Genomic DNA, 25,843 nt, shown 5'->3' on the forward strand with positions numbered 1-25,843 from the left:
TATATATATATATATACATATATATTTTAAATTTATAAAAAATATATAAAACTCTTGAATGTTAATTTGATCGTTTATGTGAAATGATATAATTATGTAAATGAAAAGATAAATATTATATTTTTTATGTTCAAAATATTTGTATATTTTATAATTATTAATAAAATTTACAAAAGACAAAAACGATAAAATTTTGATTATTTTGATCCAAAATTGAATCAACCAAACCAATTCGATATTTGAACAATTCGATTTTTTTTTTAATTTGATCGATTTTAGTCAATTTTTTAAAAATATTTACCTCATTTAATCTTTAGTTATAACGAATCAAGTTGACTAATTGCTCATCCCTAGTTTTGAGCAATGAACACCTCTGCTTTACATTTGGATCATTGAATCAAGAGGTTTGGATATTGATCAAATATAAAAGAATAAATAAGATGAAGTACATGAAAATTGAGAGGAAGATTATTGGTTCAACTTAATTCTAATGGTTAAAGCCAATTATTGCCTTTCTCAGCATCAATTTGCTAGTTGCTAGACAGACCATATCATTGGAACTTGATGAGTTAAGCCTACTCACAGCCACCACTCACTGTCATCAGGTTACAATGACTAGACTGCTTTTGGGTTCTAGTTTGAAAGTTAAACCCATATGCCTTGAAGCCCAACATGAATGATCTGTTTAGGAATGGAGGGAAACTATTCATATCCAGGAGCTTCTAGTTTCCATGCATGTGGAAGCACATGAAAATCTTTATGAAAGATCAACCTCTCACTGTTCAAAAGAAGAATAATTGAACTATCTTCTGGCCTATTTTCAAAAAGGTTAACCCAATCAGTTACTTCAAGAATTTCACTTATTTTGATAAATTATTTAAACTATTATGCAGTCAAAGCCTGCTACAATATTATACCAACACCATTACCCTTTTCTCACTATAATTATTAGAATAATTTTAATTATTGTTGAGAATACTTAGCAGCAAATACAAACAAAACCCTCAACTGTAAGGCAAAGTTGTTCTTTATGCAAAAGCAGAAAGTGCATACTTGTGTTCTTTAAAACCTAGGAATTCTGCAACTTTTTCCATCATCTGCATTATGTGATCACACTCTGCAAGCAAAGCATGTTCCATGTAAAGCATTCCAAATAAAAATCCATGCAGATCACCAAGCAGAGACCTGCTTTCACTGCTGGCTCTAAAAAGTGTTGAGCATGCATTATAGTAATACTTCCCCTCACACATTATCCAATACTTGGATTACAAGGAGACAGAAAGGTGAAAGGAAAGCCATTTCGGGGCTTAGTTGGAAGACAGCATGTATAGCTAGCCTAACCTAATATATAAATTAATTGACTCCCCACTAAAACCTCCATTGTTAAGGAACATTTGAGCTTTTCCACTTTGGAAAAGAATGATGATTTAGGGTTTGTCTCCAAAAAGAAAAGCACTGCCATGATAGAGCTTTTCTTCTTCTCCTCCAACTTAATTATCATGGTTTCCACTTTGTGTTGCTGGCTGCACATCATTCTAAGGCAACTCATGCATGTCTAGCCTATACATGTATAAGTCATGATTTTCTTAGTTTTTGATTTTTTCCTTTGTTTATTTTTTAATTTTGTTGGGTGGAGGATTTGGATAAGAATGCCAACATGTCATTATATATATTACCATAAATCAAAGTAAAAACTTTTCACCAAAATGCTTAATTCATAGCTCAATTGAACCCCATTGCCATTAAATGTGTCGGCATATTAAAGAATTAGCAAACATGCTATTATACAACAAAACAGGCAAACACCACCATGTTTCAGAAATTTAAAATAAAAAGGACAAAAAGAAAATGGTATTGTAAACCTCTAGATGAAATGAACAGTTGAATGGTAAATTTTTGGACCTCTAAATACTACGCATTGTCCATTTTTTTTCCCAAGAAAACTCATTATTTGTAATGGGTCATTAATGTGACACAGTATTCATTTGGCTTGTATATGTTGGAAAGACAGATATTTTGGCGTTTACTCAGCAAACTGACAGGACTTCTAGATTATTTGGAGCCATTGGCACAGAACCAAGATCAATAAATAAATGAATAGCAACGAGGAAACAATACAAGTCTGCCAGTGTTGAGGAGCAAAGAAAAATAGTAGTTGCCCAATATATATCCCCTTCAGTTTTAAGGAAAATAATACTTTAATCAGTGTATATATATAATTTATAAGAACTCATTCACAAAACTGATACTAAAATCGTACATGCAGTTCAAGGTAAGAAGCAATCTGTGTTGGTGTGGGGGGTAAGAAGCAATCTGTGTTGGTGTGGGGGGGCCTATCAGATATTATAACTTGCCAATGTTGCAGGGTTGCAGCCCCTTCTCCACGTGGCATACATAGTTAAGGCTGAGGGTCTTCCAATTTTTCTTGGCTGAGAATGCATTCAACTTACAAATCATTCCAAGTTTTTGCAACTGTGTGATTTTCGTGTGGATCATGACCCACACTTCGGTCATTAATTTCCATCCATAGTTTAGTTTCTGTAGCCTATGAAAGGTCAAATGGGATTTGGATCTGATATACATACACAGTCCACAATTGTGAAATGATCTCTACTGATGTGCACTTATTGCAACAGTTCATTACTTCATTTCCTGTTTTAAAATAATGCTGGTTTACCCAAATGTCATTGAATTTTCTCTATCAGATGCACAGGGATACATAAATTCGGGCTGTATCATGTACAAATCTTTATGCTTTTGGTCCAATAAAAACATGATTTATCAATAGAAATGTTCTTCATTTCACTCTTTGTTTCTTTCCTATTTTCTTCAACTGCTAAAAGGGGTCCCCCCCTTAACATATTCAATAAGCTACCCAAAAGGACGAATTTGATGTGAACCAGACAGTCAACTGGTAAAACTTAACTCCTTTTCCTTTATTAGTCAATACTAATCTAGTAAAACCCCATGCTATTGCCCCCCCTCCCTAAGGTTTTGCCAGATCATGCTATTGGCCTACGTACTTTACCCTTAATTAATAAATTTGCTAGTTCACGTGACTCTATCATCCCCACAAATATGACTGAATCTTGCTAAATAATTATAAAACTCCCTTACCCTTGTGTTCTTCCTTGAGCAAAGTTTGAATCCATCTTCAAAAATTTTCCTTTTCTTTTATGTGTGCGTGTGTGTGTTAATTTGCATGTTCTTTGAAATGAATGCATTGGGGTAGGATCTAGTGGCTCTTGCCTTGGCTCAATCGTCCGTCACCGCTCGACAACATCCAATGGTCAAGCTGCATGATCTACTTGATTGACACCAATGTTTTGGGAGACAGTACCTATTCCCCAATCAAATTAAATTCTTTGATTTTCAAACACAAGTGAAAAAGAGGTGCCCTCCATCCATTGGTGTCTGTTGGACCACCTCCTCTCGTTTTATTGCAAGATTCAAGACTCCCTTTAACCCTTGCCTTGAAGTTGACATATATGAATGAAGGAGCAGCTTGCTATCTATCTCTATGAAGAAAAAAGAATAAGCAAGGAAAACCCATACTAACTTTGTTGCCCAAACATAGAAAAGGTGTTGTATAAATAAAATGCTATAAGTTTTGGGTACAAATCCTAACAAATTAAGAACAAGTATTGAAAAAAAAAACCCAAGCTTTAATACTTTTCCAAAGGGAATTCAGAATCATCCAATAGTTTGAAAAGAAAGATGGAGAACTTGTTACTTAGGGAGAGCATTTACCATGCATGTGATGATTAGGTCAACCTACTTAGTCCTTATTTAATACTTTACCATAAAAAAAACAAACTGTAATACTAGTTTACATCACATGCAAAGTGAAATATTAAAGAGAGAGTGCAGTTGAACAAGAAAGAAGTAAAGAGGTAGGTGGAAATTGATTGGAATTGAAATGCAAAGCAGACCCAAGAAACTAAAGTATGGAATTGAAATGCAAAGCAGACCCAAGAAACTAAAGCAGTTAACCAAAGTAGCCGTTTTTTGCAATTCCCGCACACCCAAAATTTCACATCGAGAATGACAGGTGTCAGCCATGGGAAACACCTGTTGACGCTATCAGTAGAGAATAAATAAAAGTTCACACACATGCACGCAAGTTTGTCACAAAAACTCACATATGATCAGGATTTCAGCAGGAAAAAATAATAATTTCTTCTCTTTTTTTTTTTGCTAGCCCCACTGCCCCCACAGCACTGGCTTAGGCGTCTCTCTTTTTCACCTTTTGCTTTCTTTTTCCTAACCCAATCTCGGCGCTGATCTGGTCCATAGGGTGGCGCCACCCCCCATAAAGACAATCCCTGGTACGACCCTCCTCCCCTAAGCTAATGCCCTTTTCCAGTTTTCATGCAACCCACTTTTCACTCAAACGTTAGAACTTACAATAACCACTAGTATTTCTTTTTCTTTTTTTATTCTTAAATTAAATTGAAGGGTTTAAATTCCAAAGATTAAGGCTTAAGTGTTTATTTATCATTAAACTAAGCAAATAATTTGTAAGTTTTGTACCTGTCAGATCATTAATCAATAGTCAACATGGCAATTATTTCTTCTCAATTTTGTTTTTTGTGATAATGTTCTGATATTTTGTAGAAAAAGAATCAAATTTAATTTTCCTGAGTCAAAGGTAACGTTATTCACAATATTTGTTATAGGGATTTTTATTACCATGTAATTGTTGTCTTTAAAGTATCACACGTTGTTGTTAAATAATACATGTTATGTTAATTTTCTCACGAGAAATGTCCCCTTTTTTTTAAAATAAAAATATTTCTCGTGAAAAATTTGTGTTATATTTAATTATAGACTAATTGTATTATATGTTTAGTAATATTATTTCAAAGACAGGAAATAAAAAATTGCTAAGGGATCAATTTAATTAATATATGTGCATGCTATGCTATATTGGAGGGAGCTCCTGCAAAGCAAATATTCTTTTTTTTTTTTTGACTTGTGACCACATTAATTCCAAAAATTCGTTATCATGCAAAAATAGATGTTTGCTATTAATGCAGCCCAAGGGAGAAAAACATTTATTTCCTTTTTTTTCAATTGATAATAATGACATCATTTATTGTTTATAATGAAATCTCAAAACTCGATTTCGTTCTGAAATTAACCACAAAAAATAAAAATAAAAATGCATGTCTGTGTTTCAATTTCCATGTTTAGAATATACTTTTATTTATTTATTTATTTATTTGAAAGAGAAAATTCTTGAGGAGGTTAAAAAAAGAAAAAAAGGCTACAATGAGAAATTGACTACTAGACAGCTACAAAATGGTACCACTTGTGGGATTAGCCCAAATCTCAATAGCCTCCTCAAAAAAATCCAGTGGCAGTAAGGAAGAGAGAGAGAGAGAGAGAGAGAGAGAGGAAACTCAAGCTCAAGCCAGACATAGAAATTATTTGTTTTTACTTTGTAGACAGAGGGTAGAGAGGGCAGAGGCAGAGCCAAAGAAACAAGAGAGGATTTCTTACTCTTTCTTTTCATTTCGATCCCAAAAAGCCATGCCCTATTTTCTCCTCCATTAACGGTCACTTCCACTTCTTTTTTCTTTTTTATTATATGCTTCCCCTGTCAATCCAAACTTATTAGTCATTATTATTATTATATTCTTGCTATCATCCCTTGGGATCTCTCTGATTCTTCTCTTTCTTTCGTGTTACTCTTTCACGCTATGAAATCACCCAGCCCACTCTGCCTTTTGAAGCTTAAATATTCTAAAGCGTTAAACGTAACCAAAGAGAAATTCCCGTGAACAAGCTTCCTTCTCTCGTTGACATAGCCACATACATTTGTTTATGAAATTTGGTTGTTGAATCTGATCTGGGTTTTTGTTGTCGGGTGGGTTAGAAGGAGAGAGAGAGAGAGAGAGAGAGAGAGAGAGAGAGAAGGGGAGATGTTAACGTGTATAGCTTGTTCAAAGCAGCTAAACGATAACAATGGATCTATTGGGGGCCAACAGGATGAAGATACTTTGGAGACTCCTAGGACTAGGCAAGCCCTTAAGGCCCTCACTTCTCAGGTATTATTATTACTAATTTACTACATACATATATCTATGTAGAAATTTGCATACACGCTTTTGTGTTTTTTTGCTGAGAAAATGCGGGAAAAAACGACTAGGAATATTTGAAGTTCTGCTTTGAATCCGGTGAGTTTTTCACTATTCATAAGCTGGTAAAGGAAGGGGGAGTTTACTTTAAAATTTGACTTTGATCGGCTCAATTTTGTTTTTGTTGTAAAAATAAGTTTGGAATTATTTTCCTGTTCTCTTGGGTTCCTTCATTTTTTTAGCAACCAAAGATAGCTAATCCTGAATCCGCCATATTTCTTAAACCTTAAGCGAGTTTGTTTTTCTTTTCCTTCTCCAATTTTGAAATCAAAATGGGTAAAGCAACAAATCCCTGAATTTGTTTTCTTTTCTTGTTGCTATTTTTTTTCCAACATAATAAGATTTTAAGTGACAGAGGACTTCTTTTTATATTTATAATTTTCAGATCAAAGACATGGCATTGAAAGCATCAGGAGCTTATAAAAACTGCAAGCCTTGTTCTGGTTCTTCAAACCATAACCATAACCAGAACTATGCAGACTCTGACGCCGCCTCTGACTCGGCACGCTTCCATTGCCCATACCGCAGAACAGGAAGTTCGAATTCCACGCCCAGGATTTGGGGCAAGGAGATGGAATCAAGACTAAAAGGACTTTCCAGCGGTGAAGGAACACCAGCGTCTGTTAGTGGCCGTACAGAATCAGTACTGTTTATGGAGGAAGATGAGCCTAAGGAATGGGTTGCACAAGTGGAGCCTGGTGTTTTAATCACTTTTGTTTCATTGCCTGAGGGAGGGAATGATCTGAAACGGATTCGATTCAGGTACCATTTTTTTTGTTATTGGTATATATGATAGTGAAGGTTCTGATTTGTTTGAACGTGAGCACATGATTTTAATTTTTGGTATTGAAACGGTAGCCATATTTGTATTGTCCTTTGTGGTTTAAACATTTCTTGTATTTGAAATATCTGGTTTTGAAGTGTTTTTATTGTTCTGTTTTGAAATTGTCTCCTTGTAGTTTGGATGCCGTTCTTGGCTCTTGAGTTTGATATTGAAGGTTTCGGTTTGTTTGATTGTGAATACGTGTGGTTAGTATGGTGGTGGTGGTAATTGGAGTTGGGGCATTTTGACATTATCCTTTGTCATTTTATGTGTGTGACTGTTGCGCTAAATTTTCATGTGAGGTTTTATGAGTGAAAAACTATACAGCATCATTAAAGTGGCCCCATATATGGTTCTCACTTTATGGCTTGGCCCACTTGCATTATAGCTTTTTTGTATTTCCAGTGAATTATGGTTTGCTAAGGGCAATAAGTCCTTTGTCTCCTGCCTAAAAAAACTCAATCGAAGCTAGATGGTTAAACCATTCAATCCTTGGACAGTGGGTTTTATTGTAATCTTGGTATGCACAAGAGTTAACTGGAACTTGAGATGACACTAGGGCCAAGTTCTATATGACCTTTCTGAATGCATTACACTGCTTGGTGAATCTAGTGTAACACTAAAGGACTAAAGAAATGTCTTCTTCACATGCGATGTTGGTACATACAGTTCTTTTTGGTCCTTCAGGGAGATCACTGGCAAAATTTACATTACTTGATGATAACGACCATACAGAGCATTTATTAGAATCACAAGAAAATGTCCTTTTGTACATCAAGTCATTGCTTGTAAATTAACAGTTGTTCTTTTAAGGGCCAAAAAATTGTGTGAATCTTGTGCTTCTCCTTTGGGAATTTTGGACGATCTCCATCAGCAGACCATCTTCCCTTCCTTTGTGCTTCTCATATAGGAACTTTGATGGCTTCAGTTTTTAAGCACCAATGGTTTATAATAATATTAATTTCCGTACCATCTTATAATTTTGAAAGAAGATTATGAACAGATAAGACCATATATTTCTGGTTGTATATTAGCTGGTTTATGTCATTTTTTTTTCATCATCTCCTAATATTTTGACAAACTTTCTTCTTTAGCTATTAGGAATGGATATATGTGGAGATCTCATCTTCCATAATATATAGAAATGATGATATAATATTTATCAGAAATTTTGAAAGGGGAAAAAATCACACTTCTTTTCAGTTACTCTTTTTTCCAGTTTTGTCCTTATATTGCACTTTGAAACATTCTTATGTCTGTCTTTGATCTAGAAAATATTGGTTATACCAGCCACACTTGAAGAGTGAAGGTGATTACCAATATGTGAAAGCATCAGATTGCATATTTGCAATGGTTGTTCTTGGCTTTATTAACAGACCCACTTTTTATCTGCTAATTATGCTGCTAAATTGATGGGATATTTAGTTCTGATAATTATTGTATGAAAACTATTTTTGGACAACATAGCACAAAGAGTATTTTGGCTTTTATATTATCAGTTGGGAACTTAAACATCTATGTCTTTGCCTCTTTAAACATAAATGATTTTGCCTCTTAATCACCTGGTTCTTCTTGATGACATTTTGAATGCCAAATGATGTTCTTAATTATCCTGTTAATGGGTTCTAGTGTAATTATCAAGGCACTTGGCTTCTTTAATTCTTCTGATAAGCAACTATCTTTTTAATGGGTTCAAGTGTAATTATCAAAGCACTTGGCTTCTGTAATTCTGTTCTATTTGTTCATTTCATCTTTTGCAAACTTGTCATCTCATGGATATTGAAACTTCAATAGTGCAATTATCAGCTTCTGCTATTCTTTCATTCTAAAGTTTCTTGTTGATTGCCTGGAGAGCTAATCTATCCTTTTGTTAATTTAATCAGCCGTGAAATGTTTAATAAATGGCAAGCTCAAAGGTGGTGGGCAGAGAACTATGACAAGGTCATGGAATTATACAATGTTCAACGCTTTAATCGTCAAGCAGTCCCACTTCCAACTCCCCCAAGATCCGAAGATGAAGTAAGCTTCTTTTCTGCGTGTATTTTTGACCTTTTTGTTGTCCTTAGCATGAGTTGGTGAAGTCCTATTTCTTACTTTTTCAACTCTATTCTATCTATTTTTAAGTGGTAAACTACAAAAAACTCCTTTAGCATGCTTTGGGATGTGGATTGGACTTTTACACCATTAGGTTTGAAAGTAAGAAATTGCATTAGATATATTTGAGTACCACATTTAAAATAGATGCAATCAGTCCATGATTGAAGGATCTTATCTCTTTGGTTTTAATTTTTCAGCCAACTTACAGGTTTAACATTTTCAAGGTTTCAAGCAATATCATTCTTTGATGTCATACTGCCCTCTTGGGGGTTTACTCCCTGCATAATGGAATTGCTACCCTGGAATTTCATGCAAAGATCACCATAATTGTCTTACTTTTAGTGAAATGACATGTCCATAAGTTTTTGGGTTTTTAAAGTTAGTTTTTGTCCTTCCCTTCTAGGGCTCTAGAATTGAATCTGCAAAGGACAGTCCTGTGACTCCACCCCTGAACAAAGAACGCCTGCGCAACTTTGTCCGCCCAGCAGGAATGGGCTATTCTTCATCAGATTCCCTGGATCATCACCCAACACATTCCCGTCAATGCTATGACTCAGCTGCACTTGCTTCAACACCAAAACTCTCCAGTATTAGTGGAGCCAAGACTGAGACATCATCGGTTGATGGCTCTGTTAGGACTAGTTCATCGAGAGAGGCAGATTGCTCTGGAGAGCTCTCCATCAGTAATGCCAGTGACATGGAAACTGAATGGGTTGAACAGGATGAACCAGGGGTTTACATCACTATTAGAGCACTCCCTGGTGGCACTCGGGAGCTTAGACGTGTCCGCTTCAGGTATGTGGTTTCTTTGACAGGAAAGATGGATTAAAGGTCAAAACTGTTAAAGCGGAATTTTTTTTAATAAGCTAAAGCGGTCTTATAGTAACTAGATGAATGCACATTTTCTTGGTCTAAGACATGAGAATGGATGGGAACAAAAGCAGAAAACTGTTATTTTGGTCCTGGGTTTCCTTGCTGATTATTATTAACTGATAATAGTTTAACAATTCCAATAGCTGAGAATACAGTGAACCCATACTCGATTTATTTCCACCTGCAGTCTGGTCCTTGAACTAAGTTCTGATTGGAGGTTTCTTTTTTTTTTTAAATGACGTTTGCTGTATTGCCAAATGTTAGCTGGAATAGATTGACATTATAATTAGCATTGAGTTACATAACTTCCGTTTAAGGAATGGACAATCCTTATAGAAGCAAACAATGGCATGTTTGACGCCAGCATAAGATTTAGTTTGGTCTCAGTAGGAGTTCAAAGAGTTTCCCTGGAGTCCGTGAAGGATCCAAAAACCTAAGCCTTATTATTGTTAGTTTAACTTGTGATGCTGGTCCCCTCACCTCCTAGGATATCCTGCTGTGAATTGTGGGCCTTTCGCACATAGTCCCCACACCCCTATTGTCAGCCAGGACTCCAATTTTCCGGTTCTCCATGGCCCCATTTGCAAACAGCAGCAGATAGCTTACCATTTACTATTGAATTCATTTGTTTTTCTTTTATGTGTGATGCAGCCGAGAAAGGTTTGGAGAAATGCATGCAAGGATGTGGTGGGACGAAAACCGAGCCAGGATACAAGAACAGTACTTGTGAGATTTAGCAAATCAATGAGATGGACCAGCATCTGGAAGTTGTCTCCTTTTGACAAAGTGGTGTTAGAAGCTCCTGTGTGCCTGGGCACAACTAATCACAAAGCTTACAATGCATCAAATCTGGGTATTGGTCATATCCTCAATTATTGATCTTTTTCTTTCTTCTTTTCCCTTCCTTTTTTTCCCCATATGTGGTTGGGTGCAAATGTTGGGTCGCTTTGGGGTTTGACCATTGAAAAGATGATGAGAAATGTTAGTCAAAATAATATTTGTTCATATTCACTCACAGCTCTACTTTTCGTCCAACAACTACCATCTAGACCTTCAACTGTTCTCACATTTACCGTTCTTTCTTTTTTTTGGTCTCTACCGAGTAGAAATATGATTAAAAATCCCATTTTACATCTTCAGTCGAAAAAGCTTCGAGGTGAAAACCACTTGCTAGCCTACACCAAAACAATTTTTTATTTCTGGCCCATAACCTGGATGGGCCTACAATAGGGTCCATTAGGCTTTCATTGTTGCAATGCGATGCCACGGGCCATCTTTTCTATGCTATGAAAGCCTAGGGAGCGTTGAATTGTGATCCGTTTTAGATTTTATTTTTTGGAAAAATAAATTTATTGTACTAACATGCCTTTTGAATATAAATTTAAAATAAAATTAATAAGATTATTAATTCATACATTGTTTATCGGTTAATTTGTTTAACAGGTTTTTTATTATTTAATTTTACAATAAAATTGACTTTACTATGTTCATTACTGAAATAAAGAAAACACATTGCGTACTTTTCGTAAAATCTAAATCGAAAATTTCTTACTTTTTGAAAATTAAAAAAAAATTGAATTAAAAATTACTCATAATAGATGAATCATTTAATAGTGTTGGAAATGAGTAGTGCATTGATTCATCCATCATGATGTTCATTTGCTTTAAATTGCTTTCTTAATGTAAAAACAAATGATGTGGTGACGCAAGGCTCAAAATTTTGAAAATGGCCCTCTACTGGTCCTGTAGTCCCCTGCTAGTCCACGTCTCGTTGCCAATTTTCCAATGGCCTTTGGCTTTTACAGAAGAAAAAATTTCCAACTCCATCGCTTTTATTTCTTTCTCTAGTCTCTATAACTCAAAGCAAAAATACAAATGGTAAAGAAGCCTCTGGTACAAAGCCAATCCCAATACCACCCCTGCTTTTTGGTTTTTCTTCTCTTTCCTTCCAAACAATTGCAGCTGTAACGTTTTTCTTTTATTTATTTTTAACAATAAAGGATGAAAATAAGAATATGATTAGTAACTGATGATCATGGAAAATGTAAGTAATGCAGCAAATCATAAAGAACACATGGTCTATAATCATGGACATGATTGACAATGATAACTTAATTAGTGTACAAAAATTACTAAGGATTATTCCTTTCCTACAAGGAAAACGCTAATTAGGGCAAAATAGTTCCAAGGTTTTCCTAATAATTATTTCCTCTAAATCAGCAATCTTTAATTTGCTTTCATACCAAACAAAACCACAGAAAAGGAAATGGTTGTTCATCAAAGGGCAATACAGAAAATATACAAAATTGGAAGGGGGCAGATCAGTCATTAAGCAGATCCCCAATTCGGAATTTTTTTCCCAAGTAAAAACGTTTTCAAAACCCTCGCTCCCAAACCTCTTTCTCTCTCCCTGTAAAGCCGTTCTTCACCATCTATCTAAATGCAAACCCTAGCTCTTCTCTTTTAAAGGGTATTAATAATATAGCAATAATCAAAGAAACCCTCTTTATATTCAGAATAGAATTTGGATGATCAAACTGGGTTTTTTTATTTAAAAAAAAATATTGGTGCGGAAAGTGAAAGTTTTCTTCTTTTTCTTTTTTTTTGGAGTGTTTTGAAACAGAGAGAGAGGGAGAGAGATGGTAAGTGGGGCAAGAATCGAAGGAGATATCTCAGCGCCAGTGAGGCAGACAATACAGTCAATTAAGGAAATAGTTGGCAATCACTCTGATGCTGATATTTATGTTGCCTTGAAAGAGGCCAACATGGATCCTAATGAAACTACCCAGAAATTGCTTCATCAAGGTCAACTTTTTTCCTAAAACCCCCTTTTTTCATCCTGTTGCTGTTGCCTGTTCTTATGGTGTTCTATGTTTTGTTTTGGTGCTTTGGGAAGTGAGTTTTGCTTGCTCTGCAGTGGTGTTAAGTGTCGGGAGTTTGAGGTCAATAACTTAGGATTGTTCTGGTTCAAGTTGTGTGTGTGTGTGTATTTTTTTTTTTTGGGTTTGTTACTAAGGTATTGAGTTATTTTAATTTGTATTGGTTTGGTGTGTGAAAGTTTATTATTGTTTTATGGAGGAGGTTTAGGGCGTGATGATTATTGCTGGATGTTTTGGCTTGCTGATAATGTAGTTTTTGCCCGTTTGATGATACTCGTTTTCATTTGCTTTGCCATGGTGCTCATCTTTGCATTATAGTAGGTGCATTTTACTGAGTCTCAAAGATTGGGTATTGATTCTTCTTTTTGTTATGCTAGGTGCATTTTGCCTTGGTGGGTTTGTGTTGAGCCTGCTGATAAACCATCAATCAATTTTTGCTAAAACTTAGTTTGGTTGCTCAGATATAGTTGGTGGGGGGGTGGGGGTGGGGGGAGGCGGGATAATACATTAAATTTGATTAGCACAAGCCAAGAATAAAAATCTATGCTTTTCAAGGTTGATTGATTTATTTAGTTTATTGAATCCTATAGATAGAGACAGCACAAAAAGGTATCGTGTTTTTGTAATTGCTTTACTTTCTTACAATCTCAGTGATTTGATGCATGACAAGTAAGCAGCTTATCTTTGTATGTCATAAAATTGGCATTATGATCCTCATTGGCTTGTTTCTGAGCTGATTTCTCGCTTTCGGCATTATACATTGGATAGACTTGAGGATTATGTCTGTCTACTGGTTATGTCCGTGCCATGCATGGTGAAGTTGTGAACGTGGTTGGTTCACGCACATATGATGTTAAGAGGGGATTGGTCATGTCTTGTATTGTTTGGGAAACTTTCATCGAACTGGTAAATTGTTCAATAGAAGTTGTGGAGTGCTGTATGAGTTCTCAAAAGTTGATAATTTCTTTTGTCCTTCTGGTTATGTTGTGGCTTCAGTTTCCTATTTTGTTTAGATGATATTTTAAATGTACTCTGTAAATGTTTCTTATTTATATTTATTCTCATTCTTTGTTCTCAGATACTTTTCATGAAGTAAGGAGAAAAAGAGACCGGAAGAAAGAGGTATAATCTTGTTTAGTATCCTAATATGGTTTTTGGCAAATCTTTTTGTGCATTTCGTTGCTTTCTTAGCAATAGAGGGTTGTTTTTCAACATCACATGTGGTAAGTAGAGCACACTTTTATATTAGCTTATTTGTTGATTTGCACACATTTTCAGTATTTGATAGTTGCCTCTGTTCACGAAGTTTTAATCATTTATATTATTCTGCTATTAATGTATCCTGTGATACTTACATATTTGATTGATCTTGTATCCTTAGTAATTGAGAAAATGTCGATGCCTTGAATTCCTATTAAATATAATATCTTGAAATGTGAGCCCTTTAGATAGGTAATGCACAGATGTGAAAAACTTGTTCTGATTTGACATTTTATTATGATAGAGCATTGAGTACAAAGTTTCCTTGGATTCAAGAAAACGTTCTGAGAATGTTGGTCAAGGGATGAAATTTCGTCCATATCCTGAACGTGGTTCTCGAAGAGGAAGCTATACTCGCAATACTTTGCCGGGTAATTCATTAAGATAACGTGTTTAACGATTTGAACTTTATTGGCGAGTAATGCTTGATTATGTATTCTCTTCTAGCTAAACACTATTCTGCCTCATGATCAAGGAGTGAATATTAAAGTTAGGAACTCTTAAGTGTCTTTAATGATTTCCTTCGTTGTTAATTGACTAAAAAGTTGATTTTAATATTGTGGATGAAGATGGATAATGGAGAAATTGGTGATTGTAATGATTTGCACTATTGTATAATAGTCATTGTATATTGATGTCTAATGTCTTGGTTTTGCAATTTGTGCAATATGCTGATCTGGTGAGATTTTCTTGGTACTCTTGTACTCAACTTCATCAGATATATATATATATTTTTCTTTATTATTCATTTACCAAAATCTGGAAGGCTTTTATAATTTAAGTATTGGATTTCCATCCTTCCATTCAATCCCACAGTTTAAGGTGTTTTTTTCCGTAGTTTGTATAAATTTTATACATGTAATGTGTGTTAATTTTTCTCATGTATAGAAGAACAGTTCTTTTGTTGCATTGTTTACCATCTACTTCTACATAACGTCGTCAGCTACTGATTATTGACTATAATGAGGCGTTTTTAACCTTTTTCTGCTATTTAATGGATAGTTCCTTACTAGATGCAGGAGTCAACAGAGAGTTTCGTATTGTGAGGGACAACAGAGTTAACCAAAATGCAAATAAAGATATGAAGACTCCTTTCTCACAATGTTCAACCTCTGCAAATGAGCAAGTGCCTGTGAATGTTGCTGAAAAGGGGTAATGTTTATTTGGTAGTTATTTATTTGCCATTCCACTCTAGCCTTTTTTTTGCTGAACCGTAAGCTTTGTTTATTCTTTTATGCCTATATTTACTGATGTTGTAGACCTCGTGAAATCACATGCACTGAGTATTCTTTTTTTATTACCATTCTGCAGCTCCACAGGAACATCAAGCAATCAGAGACCCTTTAGTTCTCGGAGTTTATCTCAAACTTCTAATGGACCATCCAGTTCACAAACGAGACATGCTCGTGATGCAAATTCAAGTGGTATTGATAGGAAAGAAATATCAGAGGAAAAGCGAAATTTTATTCCTAATGCTGTTTCGCGGTCACAGGCAGTGAAGCCCAATAATTCTCAAGCACATGCTGCCACTCAATCATCAAGCAGCTCAGTTGTTGGGGTTTATTCCTCCTCTACAGATCCTGTTCATGTGCCTTCTCCTGATTCGAGATCCTCTGGTGCTGTTGGTGCTATTAAGCGTGAAGTTGGGGTTGTGGGTGTTCGCCGTCAGCCTTCTGAAAATGCTGTCAAAGATTCATCTGGATCAAGTGGTTCTCTCTCCAATTCACTTGTAGGGAGGGATAATTCATCAGAGGCATTTCGATCTTTTCCTTCAATTTCTAGAGCAGACCAGCTCAGTCATACTAGTGCAACTGAATCGATCATGCCTGGAATTTCTGGAAGCAGGTCATTCCTGAGCAATCAGTATGGGAGCAGGCAAAATCAACAGGCTTTAGGTCATCAAAAAGGTACTTCCTCTCAACTATGAGCATCCATCTCATAAGCTGTCCTTTGTGTTGGTCAAGGTGTAGGTTTGATATGATTATATATTTTTTTAAAACTGTTATCCTGGGTATTTTTTCACTTGTATATACAATAACAGTTTTCATATAACGTGTGTTTACAAAATACTAGAGGAAAACGAATCTCAAGAAAAACTTAACTAATTATGTGCTGGTTATTGCTGTATCATGTGGCTTTGATGCCTTTCTGTTATTATTATTACTATTAATTTTTTTGCAAATATGTTTCTGTTGTGTTAAAAAGAACCCAAGTGCAGTTTCTTTAAACTTAATGATGATTAGTCATTAATTATTTTAAGCTTCTTGAAAGTGTGAGGAACTTCTATGTCTATTGAGTTTAAATACGTATGAATGTGAGACACAGTTAAGTAGTGATAGTATTAGATATCAAGTCAATGCCTCTTCATGTTATGTTAGAAGCTTCTTATTGTAGTGCTTTTCATCCTTTCATTGATCAAATTAGGTATAATTTTATCACTTTAAACTGCTATTTTAACAAATGGCTGTCAATAGCTTGTACTTATTATAGCACTTAACTTGAACTTGTTTGTTAAGTTTATGGGAGAGTTTATCATGCATATTTGATGCAGCTAACCAACATAATAAAGAGTGGAAACCAAAATTGAGCCAAAAATCAAGTGTTAATAATCCTGGAGTTATTGGAACACCTAAAAAGTCTGCTTCACCTCCTGCTGATGATGCCAAGGGCTTGGATTCAGAAACAGCTAAATTGCAAGATAAGTTTTCGCAAGTAAATATCTACGAAAATGAGAACGTTATCATAGCACAGCACATTCGTGTCCCAGAGAATGATCGCTGTAGACTTACTTTCGGCAGCTTTGGAGTGGAATTTGATTCTTTAAGGAATTTTGTGCCGGGTTTTCAAGCCACTGGTGTTGCAGAAGACTCAAATGGGGAATCTGCTGCAAGGTTGGTCTTTTCTCCCAAGTAATTGCTTACATTTGGTAGAGTCTGAACTCTAAAGTTAACATTTTGTTGTTGAGTCAAGACCTCTTTCTGATGTTGTTCTACTTGTATTTGATCTAAGCAGTTTGTCTGTGTCTGCTCCCGATACTTCCAGTGATGATGCTGCTGGTGGCAAGCCCATTGAGATTTTAGATGATCAAATTGGAAATTCGGGATCTGATTCTCCACTCTCTGGTACTGCTTCTGAACATCAATTGCCTGATACGAAAGACACTTCAAGTCCTCAGAATTTGGACAGTTATGCCGATATTGGATTGGTTCAGGACAACAGTCCATCGTATGCTCCTTCAGAGTCACAAAAGCAGCAAGATCCTCCTGAGTTACCTAGTTTTTCGGTATGTTGAATCTTATGAATAACACCTGATCTTGCCCAAATGGGTATTTATGAAATTTATTAGTCAGTGAAACTGATATAAAGCAAATTTGAATTTTGGAATAAATACCTTTTTTTATTTGTTTGCTTCTTGAATGGAATGTTCTGATGTGGTGTTGGCTTGATAGCAGGCATATGATCCGCAAACTGGTTATGATTTACCATATTTCAGACCCCCAATAGATGAAACTGCGAGAGGACAAGGTCTACCATCCCCTCAGGAGGTTAGTGCCGTTACATGCATTTAAGAATCAGAATTCATTTTAGAAAGGCTTGTTTGTTTATTTTTATCACCTCAATTTGATGCAAATTCTAAATGATAATTGTAGGCCTTAAGTGCGCATACTGCAAATGTCCCTGCATCAACAATACCAATGATGCAGCAGCAACAACCACCAGTAGCACAGATGTATCCACAAGTTCATGTGTCCCATTTTGCTAATATTATGCCGTATCGTCAGTTTGTCTCCCCGATTTATCTACCACAGATGGCGATGCCAGGTTATTCCAGTAACCCTGCCTATCCACACCCATCGAATGGTAGCAGCTACGTGCTGATGCCAGGAGGTAGTTCTCATCTTAATGCGAATGGCCTCAAGTACGGGATTCAGCAGTTCAAGCCAGTTCCTGCTGGTAGTCCTACTGGGTTTGGAAATTTTACCAGTCCATCTGGGTATGCAATCAATGCTCCTGGTGTAGTTGGGAATCCAACAGGTCTTGAAGATTCATCTCGGATCAAATATAAAGATGGCAATATTTATGTTCCAAATCAACAGGTAAAAAATGTTCTTCGCTCTAATAGCCAGTAGAATATGAGCCAATAAAATAAATATCGAGCCATTAGTGTCAGTGACTTGAGGGTTATTTAATGGCCTGTTGTATCTGCTTTTGGGATGGCAGTTTATTCAGTTTGTGAGAGCAACATGGTGACTACTTATCTGCCCAAAAAAGGTTCCGACTAGTGAGAAAAAAGTAAAGCACGTTATGCACAGATAAATAGCTAGGATATGTCTAATTTTTCAAAGTTTTTCAAGTGATTGACCTCTTTGTTTGTAGCCAAATTAGATTGAACCCTGAAATATCACAATCATAGACTGCTTAATGCTATTTATGGAGTCAGGTTATTCATTTTTGGATTGGGCTCTTGTCCGTTACTTTCCATGCACCCATAGTCACTGTTCATATCTGTGCAGTTCACAGTCAATGACTGGGTCTGACACACGTGAATGATGAGGAAGAATATATTGGGAAGTAGTAGAGAGGATCTCACCCATGAGTTTTGCAGTTTGAATTTTAAATTTAGTTGAGCATTGACTTTTTATTTAGGAGTCATGATATCAAAATTGTGCCTGTTGGAGGTGCAATTTGATTATTGCCCTTTACAGTGTGATATATCTTTGCGTGTTTCACACACCATGAGTTTCTGTTATTCTGCATGTGTTTCTTTGGTTTGAAATGTTCTTTTGTCCTTGCTGTGTATAGTTTTTATTCAGTTGGCTAGTTTGATTGTCAATCATAGTCTCTTTGCTTACTGCATTTGCATGTGACAGGCTGATACATCAGATCTCTGGATTCAGAACCCGAGGGAGCTACCAGGCTTGCAGTCTGCTCCATACTACAATATGCCACAAACACCTCATGGTTATATGCCATCTCACACAGGCCATGCTTCTTTTAATGCTGCTGCAGCACAATCTTCTCACATGCAATTCCCGGGGTTGTATCATCCTCCTCCACAGCCTGCTGCAATGGCAAATCCACATCTAGGCCCTGCTATGGGTGCTAATGTTGGTGTTGGGGTTGCTCCAGCTGCTCCTGGGGCTCAAGTAGGTGCTTACCAACAACCTCAATTGGGTCATCTTAACTGGACAACAAACTTCTGAATAGCATCAAGCTAACCCTTTCGCTTGTAAGGGAGTGAAGTAGCTATAGAAAGTTTAAAGTTTTCTTTGTGAAATAACCCACAATCTTTTTAATTGAATGCATAATTGGTGTTTAATCTCGTCTTGTTTTCTTCCGGCTGTTTTTATTAAATTGCACTAAGCCACCGATAGCAGCTTAGGTGCTGTCCAGCCTATCTTTGTTAATTAAATTGGAAAGATTAATATAGAAGAGATAAAATGACTGCATATTGTGTAATCAGAAACCAAATGTGATCCGAGTTGAAGGATTTTGTGGAAAGAAATGTTGGCAAGTATAACAATTTTCCTCGAAGGATTTCATATAAACTATACAATTGTTTGTCTAGCTCTGCCATTTGCTTTTTGGACCTTATCTTGTAGGTCTGACCAATCATGCTAGTCTAGCTGCCAAAATGGGTCTCGATTTACTTGGTCTATTAGCATAGGAAGTACTTTTGTGGGATTTGTATGCAGCTTGAATGATTAAACAGAACAATTCAGAACTTGTTACTTACTACCCACTGCACTCAATCACTTAAGCTTTCTCTTTTGGTCTTTCATGTTTCAGTGACGTACCAGTCTGTGGTGGATCCACGCATGTGCCTTTGTTTCTTTCATCCTTTTTGTTTATTAATATTATTATTGAAGGGTTGCAAGATTGCATCATTGCTGTTGCATCAGAGGTTATGTTTTTGATCATGTTGGCTCGCCTTTGTGTATTTAGAGGGAAAAAGGGAAAGCAGGCTGAGGAATCCTTGTGGGTGGCTTTGTTGTGTGTGTACAGAGGTAGGTGTAGGGTGCTTTCTTCCTCGGGATCGCCAAACACATTCGCCTTTCTATGTTTGATGCCCCATTGCCTGCCCCCCTGGCTTTTCTCTCAGCGCTGTTTGTTGGTCTTACAAGGATCACCCAATGCCCATTTAAGACTAAGCACGAAGCCTCCCTTTCTTCTTTTTCTTTCCTGGACGAATAATCCTTCCTTTATGCTTTATCTCCTACCAATGCCTCCCTCTCTTTCTTTCATGTGGATTCAAATTCTTGCACTAACACCCTGACTTGTCTTCTAACTTTACATCTTGTTTTTGAGATGCATTTATATTTACATAATTTTCTTTTCCTGGCTCCTGCTCTTTATCTAATTACCTCTACATGTACGACATCAGTTTTAAAACTCATGAAAAAACACACTTTCTATCAATTTAAGTATTTAATAGTTAAAAAATGTGTTTTTAGATATTTACTATTTTACCATTTAATAGCTTGTCGTATGTCAATCTTCCATCTTATATTTGGAAGGAAAAAGGAGACAGTTGCACGTGATGGACGGTGTCCGCCAGTGTTTCACGTGTGAATGGCATATATCCTCAAAAGTTTGATTGAGGCATTAAGCAGATAATCATTGGTGCTCGTGCTTATTTATAATTCCATATTATGCAGTGATTTGAATGCTTTAAGATTTTTGATTGACCAATCCTTTTTTATTGCTCTTACCAAGCTTTCCGTACGCCCAGGTAGCCCTTTCCCACTCCCTACACAACCCTTATTCTTCCATTGTTGATTAAGTTAAACCAAAATTTCAAAGATTGTTTTTTTTTTCTTTTCTTTTTGGGCTAATGGAATGATTTTTGCCCTATGCTTAGAGGCCTCCTACTCGATTACTTTACACCCTCGCTACTGCATCATGATGGGTTGCACAATGCTAACCCCTTGCTTTCCTCACTTTAATTAATGCCAAGTTCTTAATATTAGGGTTTAGCATGTTAAGATTATGAGCCACTTGAATTGATTTAGCATCTATAATGAGTCTGTCAAAATTGATCAAAACTTCACGATGGTTAATCCAATTGATTGTAATTGCTTGTGCTGGCATGTGATGCTAATGTGTTAGTTACATTAATGCATGGAAAATATACAGTAAAATACTCGGTAAATTTCTCCTCATCAAATCCACATAAAATCTGAAACTAAAATTCAATGTTCATTTTGTGTTTCTAATCTTTGAACCCAGCCTGATTGAATCAATAAAAGGAAAAGAAAAAAGAAGATAACAGACCTTTGCAAGCCACGTATAGTCACCACCGGCGTCCTAAAGCAATAATAAGAAGCAGTGCAACCTTACAGAAACATTAAAGCGTGGCAAACAATAATTTGCAAGCCAGCCACATCATGCTACCATAACCCTCTCAAAATACATCACCTCTCTTAAACTTATAAAAGCAACCACAAATTTCAAGGAGTAGTTTAATATATGGAATCTTAGTTTATAATATAATAATAACAATAATAATAATTAAACAAAAGAAATATTAGATTTGACGAAGTCTTATCTCAAGGTAACGTCCGATGTTTGATACAATATTAAGTGTATATATTCCATGCTTAAAAAGTTATGGTTGAATCTCTTTTTTCTCATTTTCCTCCTTCTTGCCGTTCTCTCGTCATTTATTTTTCACTATTTGCTGAGTATTTTAACTCATGAAATAGCACCGTAGAGTAATGGAGCCGTGAGTTATTTATCAAGAAATAATAGGTGGCTTTATCAGTAGGCTTGGCATTAAGCTAAAAAAGGGGGTTAAGGATGGGGCAAAGCGATCAGTCTAGGGTTTCGATTAGAGCAAAGGGTGCAGCGTGACCCACACCAGAAATGAAGATCCAAAGGAAATGATGGAAATACATGGTCCTTCAAAACCATCCTTTCCAAGTATACAGGGTTTTAGTTGTGGCCACGAGGCACCATCTTTTCTTCTTGTAATTGATGATCATTAATGAATTCGCATCCATTTCGAAAGCCACCAAAAACAACAATCCTAGCGCAAAATTAGCCATCGAAATGATCAGGCCACCACCATCTCTTATACGTGAGTCATGCTAAGGCTGCACCCATCAAGTATATGATGTGCAACAACTACTTCTTTACTTTTCGAAGTCTTTAATATTCAATCTATGATATATATATATATATATTATACGCATGCGTGTATAGTACTTATGAGTATGAAAAAAGAAGAAAAGAGAGAGGTGGACTTAGACGATAAAATATAAGTTTACATGTTTTGGGTTTGATTTGAACTGTTAAAATTGTTTCTATGTGAAATGTATAATTTTCCGATCTCGAAAAGAAAAGCTACCAATAATCTTCATAGTACATCTGCATATATATGCTCATGGATCATTATACTCTTGGTCAGATTAATCTAGTGATGACTTTGTCAAGTGAATTTGCGTTAGGACAATTTAATTATGTACTAGCAAACAAATTCTGTAATTCAGATCATATATAGTTGACCATATATAGACATTCCAACTTAGGAGCTAGCTAGGAAACATTGTATTGTGATCTGTCAACTCTAAGGGGGATGGTGGAGGCTGGAGTCTACATCTACCGGGGAATATCTTTTGATACATTCTTTGGTGGGATGATGGGAGTGGGAAATGGGGGTAAGGAACTTTTTCCTTGTTAGGGCATGTCAATGAACATATAGTTGGGTTTTGGGTCCCCAAAAAATTGGTATTCATTGATCTGAATGGAATCTCGTCTTTCATATTACTCACACCAGCCCCATGACCTGAAAGGAATCTCTCGACCTTTTTGCACAGACCTAATCCATAGTACGATCTCTGAGAGACTAAACCTCCCTTCGGTCTCTGCATTCCCATATTCCATAAAGGACCATTATACCTCTCGTTGCTTTAGAACTATAGGGAAAATACCTATACTTGTGTTGAAACTTGATGGTGACCACATAATAATTCTAAAGCCTATTTCATTGGTCCATAATACTAGTGACAAAGGCAGAACAATGAGTACTTTAATTGAAATTGGATGATAAATATTTTCTTTCTAAAACGATTAGGGATATATAGCTACCTTCACAGGCAGGACTTCAGAGATTCAATCTTAAGAGTATTTATGGAATTTATATCCTCTCGAAGGAAAGTATATGATGTCTAAGCCAAACGTTTGTACTAATTTATGTTTAAAATATTCATGCTTAGCAATTGCATATTTGTGCATATATGGCAAGCATAGCGCTTTGCTACCTAATGGATTAATTTATATATATATATATATGTATGTGTATATATATATGTGTATATATATCGAAACTTGATGATGTGATATGCAAAGATGCGATCCAATACTATAATGAATGGCAGAAATTTCGTGAGTTTGAAGGGAAGATAGAGGGAAAGAGAGAGGAAAAGGGGATGAGAAGCAATGCGCACGCATGTTGCTTTCATTGGGACCTTTTCTTTACAGTTTCTTATTATTATTGTTATCTTAGCTAATCTAATCTTTCCTTTTCTTTTCTCTTTCTTCACACTCATTCTTTTGTCCTAATCCTTTCTTAGATTTATCAAATCACATAATTTAATTGCTTTGCGCTTTGTATTGGCTAGCTATAGCCACCCTCTTTGCCCCTCTTCATAAAGTTTAGGAGCCACGAGCGTAATCATTGTACAAATAAGCACCATCCCCACATAGAACATGCTCATCTCCCAAATTAATTTCTCAACAAACAAAAGATTTTTGCCTAGAGAAATTGAATAGAATCCCCTTTCTGTATGTAACCAAATTTCCCATATCTTTAAGGGATATATAGACTATAGTTTAAAGCTGTTACATATATACTTACATTTGCAGGGATGGGCACTCTTAAGGAAAAAAATCCTGTGCATGAATCATCTCAACAGCTCATCCAAGGTCTGCCACTAGCCAGGCATGCACCAAGTTGCTATCCGGCTATGAATCTGATTGGGCATGCACGCATGCATGTGTAAATGTACATATGTATGAATATATACAGTGTGTCAGTACAGAGGATTCTGACTTGTGCTGATCTATATGAACCTTATCTCATTGAGAATAATTAATCTTAAGGAAGGAAAACAGACAGTTGACTAATTTGGCACTAACTTAAATGGCAATCATCATTTGCTAAGCTAAGCTTCTAATTATAATCCCATGGTTATCTAAAAGGCTAATGGTTTCCATGAGAGAAAAGAAAGAACATGTAGCAGATTCTAAAAAAAAAAAAAAAAAATCTAGCAGAGATTATGATTTTCAAGAGCAATAATTGAAAAGCACATTGCCTACCATCTAATGGGAAATGCTCATTGTTGGGTTGCTAGGAACTGGCAGCAAATTTAACATGCATAAAAGGCCAAGAGTAGCCCACCAGTATAGGACAAATGGTGACAATTTATAATTTAAGACAAAGCTGCCAATAACAGAAAGAAAACATGATTTATGATTTTCCTTAATTGCTAATGAAATGGACTGTTTTGTCAATTAGTGAAATTAAGACAATGTTGACTATATCAACCACATAATTATAATCCATGTTCACTGCTTAAGGGTCATAAAATGGTGATCATCTTTGTATATATTATGATATCATAAACTAATTATGCTTTAATGTTCATTCCCTGTTCACCATATCAACTGCATAATTATATTGCTGATTTGCTACAGAAATGGGCTTAGCATATCATCATAAAAAGGTTATATATATGCCGGCCATCACGGTAATATTATATTACCGTAAATCAGAACAAGGTCATTCCTCCTCTCCATTTGCTTCTTTTCCTATACAAGTTTCATGGAAAACAGTTTCAGATATCAAAGCTTTTAACACATCGGATAAACGTTCACGATTCTAACAATTCAGGCTTATAGACAGAGTTATCAATAACAACATTCTTTTTATTACTATAATAATACCCATAACTGTATTGACAAATACATTATTAAAATCTTCATTGATATTGGAAGTATTTTAAACGTGACAAAAAAATAAATAAAAATTAAGAACATGAATTGAACCAGCTGGAAAATGACTAGCGTCTACAAAGTTCTTAATAAATAAGGTCTGTAAACATGAAATATAGGGAATTGGCCTCTGATGTTGACCCTCTAGTGCTGTTGAGTCTTCAAACCAATCCCCCCAGTGAAGCAACACCTTCATATGTTCGAATCAACTCTCTGGTGATTATAATACCGATGGGCACAGCATTATTGCTGTTCATCAGATTGTTTCAGACTCTTTTTCCAAGGTCAAACTATCGTTATGAGCCGCATTAGTTGACTGTGGAGGGAAGAACAAAAATTAATACTCAGCTTTGACAATAATTCTTCACAACATAATTGCCCCAAATCTATATAGTATCCTGCTTGGCTGCAGAGTTTGAAAGTTGAACAAGACTACTAGTCTGTACCTTAGGACAAAAAACTCTTTAAGTGTATATAGCTGGATAGATTTTGAATAATTGTCATGTAATTTCCCGTACCTGATAATTTCTATTTTCAAAGGTTGAACTATTATTCTAATACTATACATTAATTAAAGGGGCAAAAAAAGAAGAAGAAAGAAATCCAATGGACCCAGATCAATCTTGGCTTTGCTGTTAGTATCAACAGCTTCTCTATGCACACAATCATCATGCACATTAATGAGTTTATCTTTCTTTCCTTTTGATCTTTATCTTTTGCAAGGAAAAGCAAGGATCTTAGGTCACTTCATGTGAGGAGGGGAGAGGGCAAAA

General features: G+C 35.8%; 2 protein-coding genes across 6 annotated transcripts; both read left to right on the forward strand.

Annotated features, from left to right (window-relative positions):
* LOC18596197 (protein Brevis radix-like 2) lies at positions 5,388 to 10,953 on the forward strand. 2 transcript variants are annotated; one of them, XM_018123767.1, is made up of 5 exons: positions 5,388 to 6,053; positions 6,529 to 6,905; positions 8,850 to 8,985; positions 9,467 to 9,858; positions 10,588 to 10,953. In XM_018123767.1, the coding sequence occupies exons 1-5, from the start codon at positions 5,928 to 5,930 to the stop codon at positions 10,664 to 10,666; spliced, it is 1,110 nt and encodes a 369-aa protein (XP_017979256.1). In that variant the 5' UTR covers positions 5,388 to 5,927; the 3' UTR covers positions 10,667 to 10,953. The 2 variants fall into 2 exon arrangements, with proteins under 2 accessions (XP_017979256.1, XP_007024583.2); XM_007024521.2 differs by lacking the exon at positions 5,388 to 6,053 and adding an exon at positions 6,162 to 6,182.
* LOC18596198 lies at positions 12,330 to 19,398 on the forward strand. 4 transcript variants are annotated; one of them, XM_007024523.2, is made up of 10 exons: positions 12,330 to 12,741; positions 13,894 to 13,937; positions 14,320 to 14,446; positions 15,089 to 15,227; positions 15,387 to 15,982; positions 16,627 to 16,966; positions 17,088 to 17,358; positions 17,525 to 17,620; positions 17,726 to 18,172; positions 18,947 to 19,398. In XM_007024523.2, the coding sequence occupies exons 1-10, from the start codon at positions 12,576 to 12,578 to the stop codon at positions 19,277 to 19,279; spliced, it is 2,559 nt and encodes an 852-aa protein (XP_007024585.2). In that variant the 5' UTR covers positions 12,330 to 12,575; the 3' UTR covers positions 19,280 to 19,398. The 4 variants fall into 4 exon arrangements, with proteins under 4 accessions (XP_007024585.2, XP_007024586.2, XP_007024588.2 ...); XM_007024524.2 differs by having other exon boundaries at positions 17,528 to 17,620; XM_007024526.2 differs by having other exon boundaries at positions 17,118 to 17,358.

The sequence above is a fragment of the Theobroma cacao genome, chromosome 6 (genome assembly GCF_000208745.1).
Source record: "Theobroma cacao cultivar B97-61/B2 chromosome 6, Criollo_cocoa_genome_V2, whole genome shotgun sequence".
Lineage (NCBI taxonomy): Eukaryota > Viridiplantae > Streptophyta > Magnoliopsida > Malvales > Malvaceae > Theobroma > Theobroma cacao.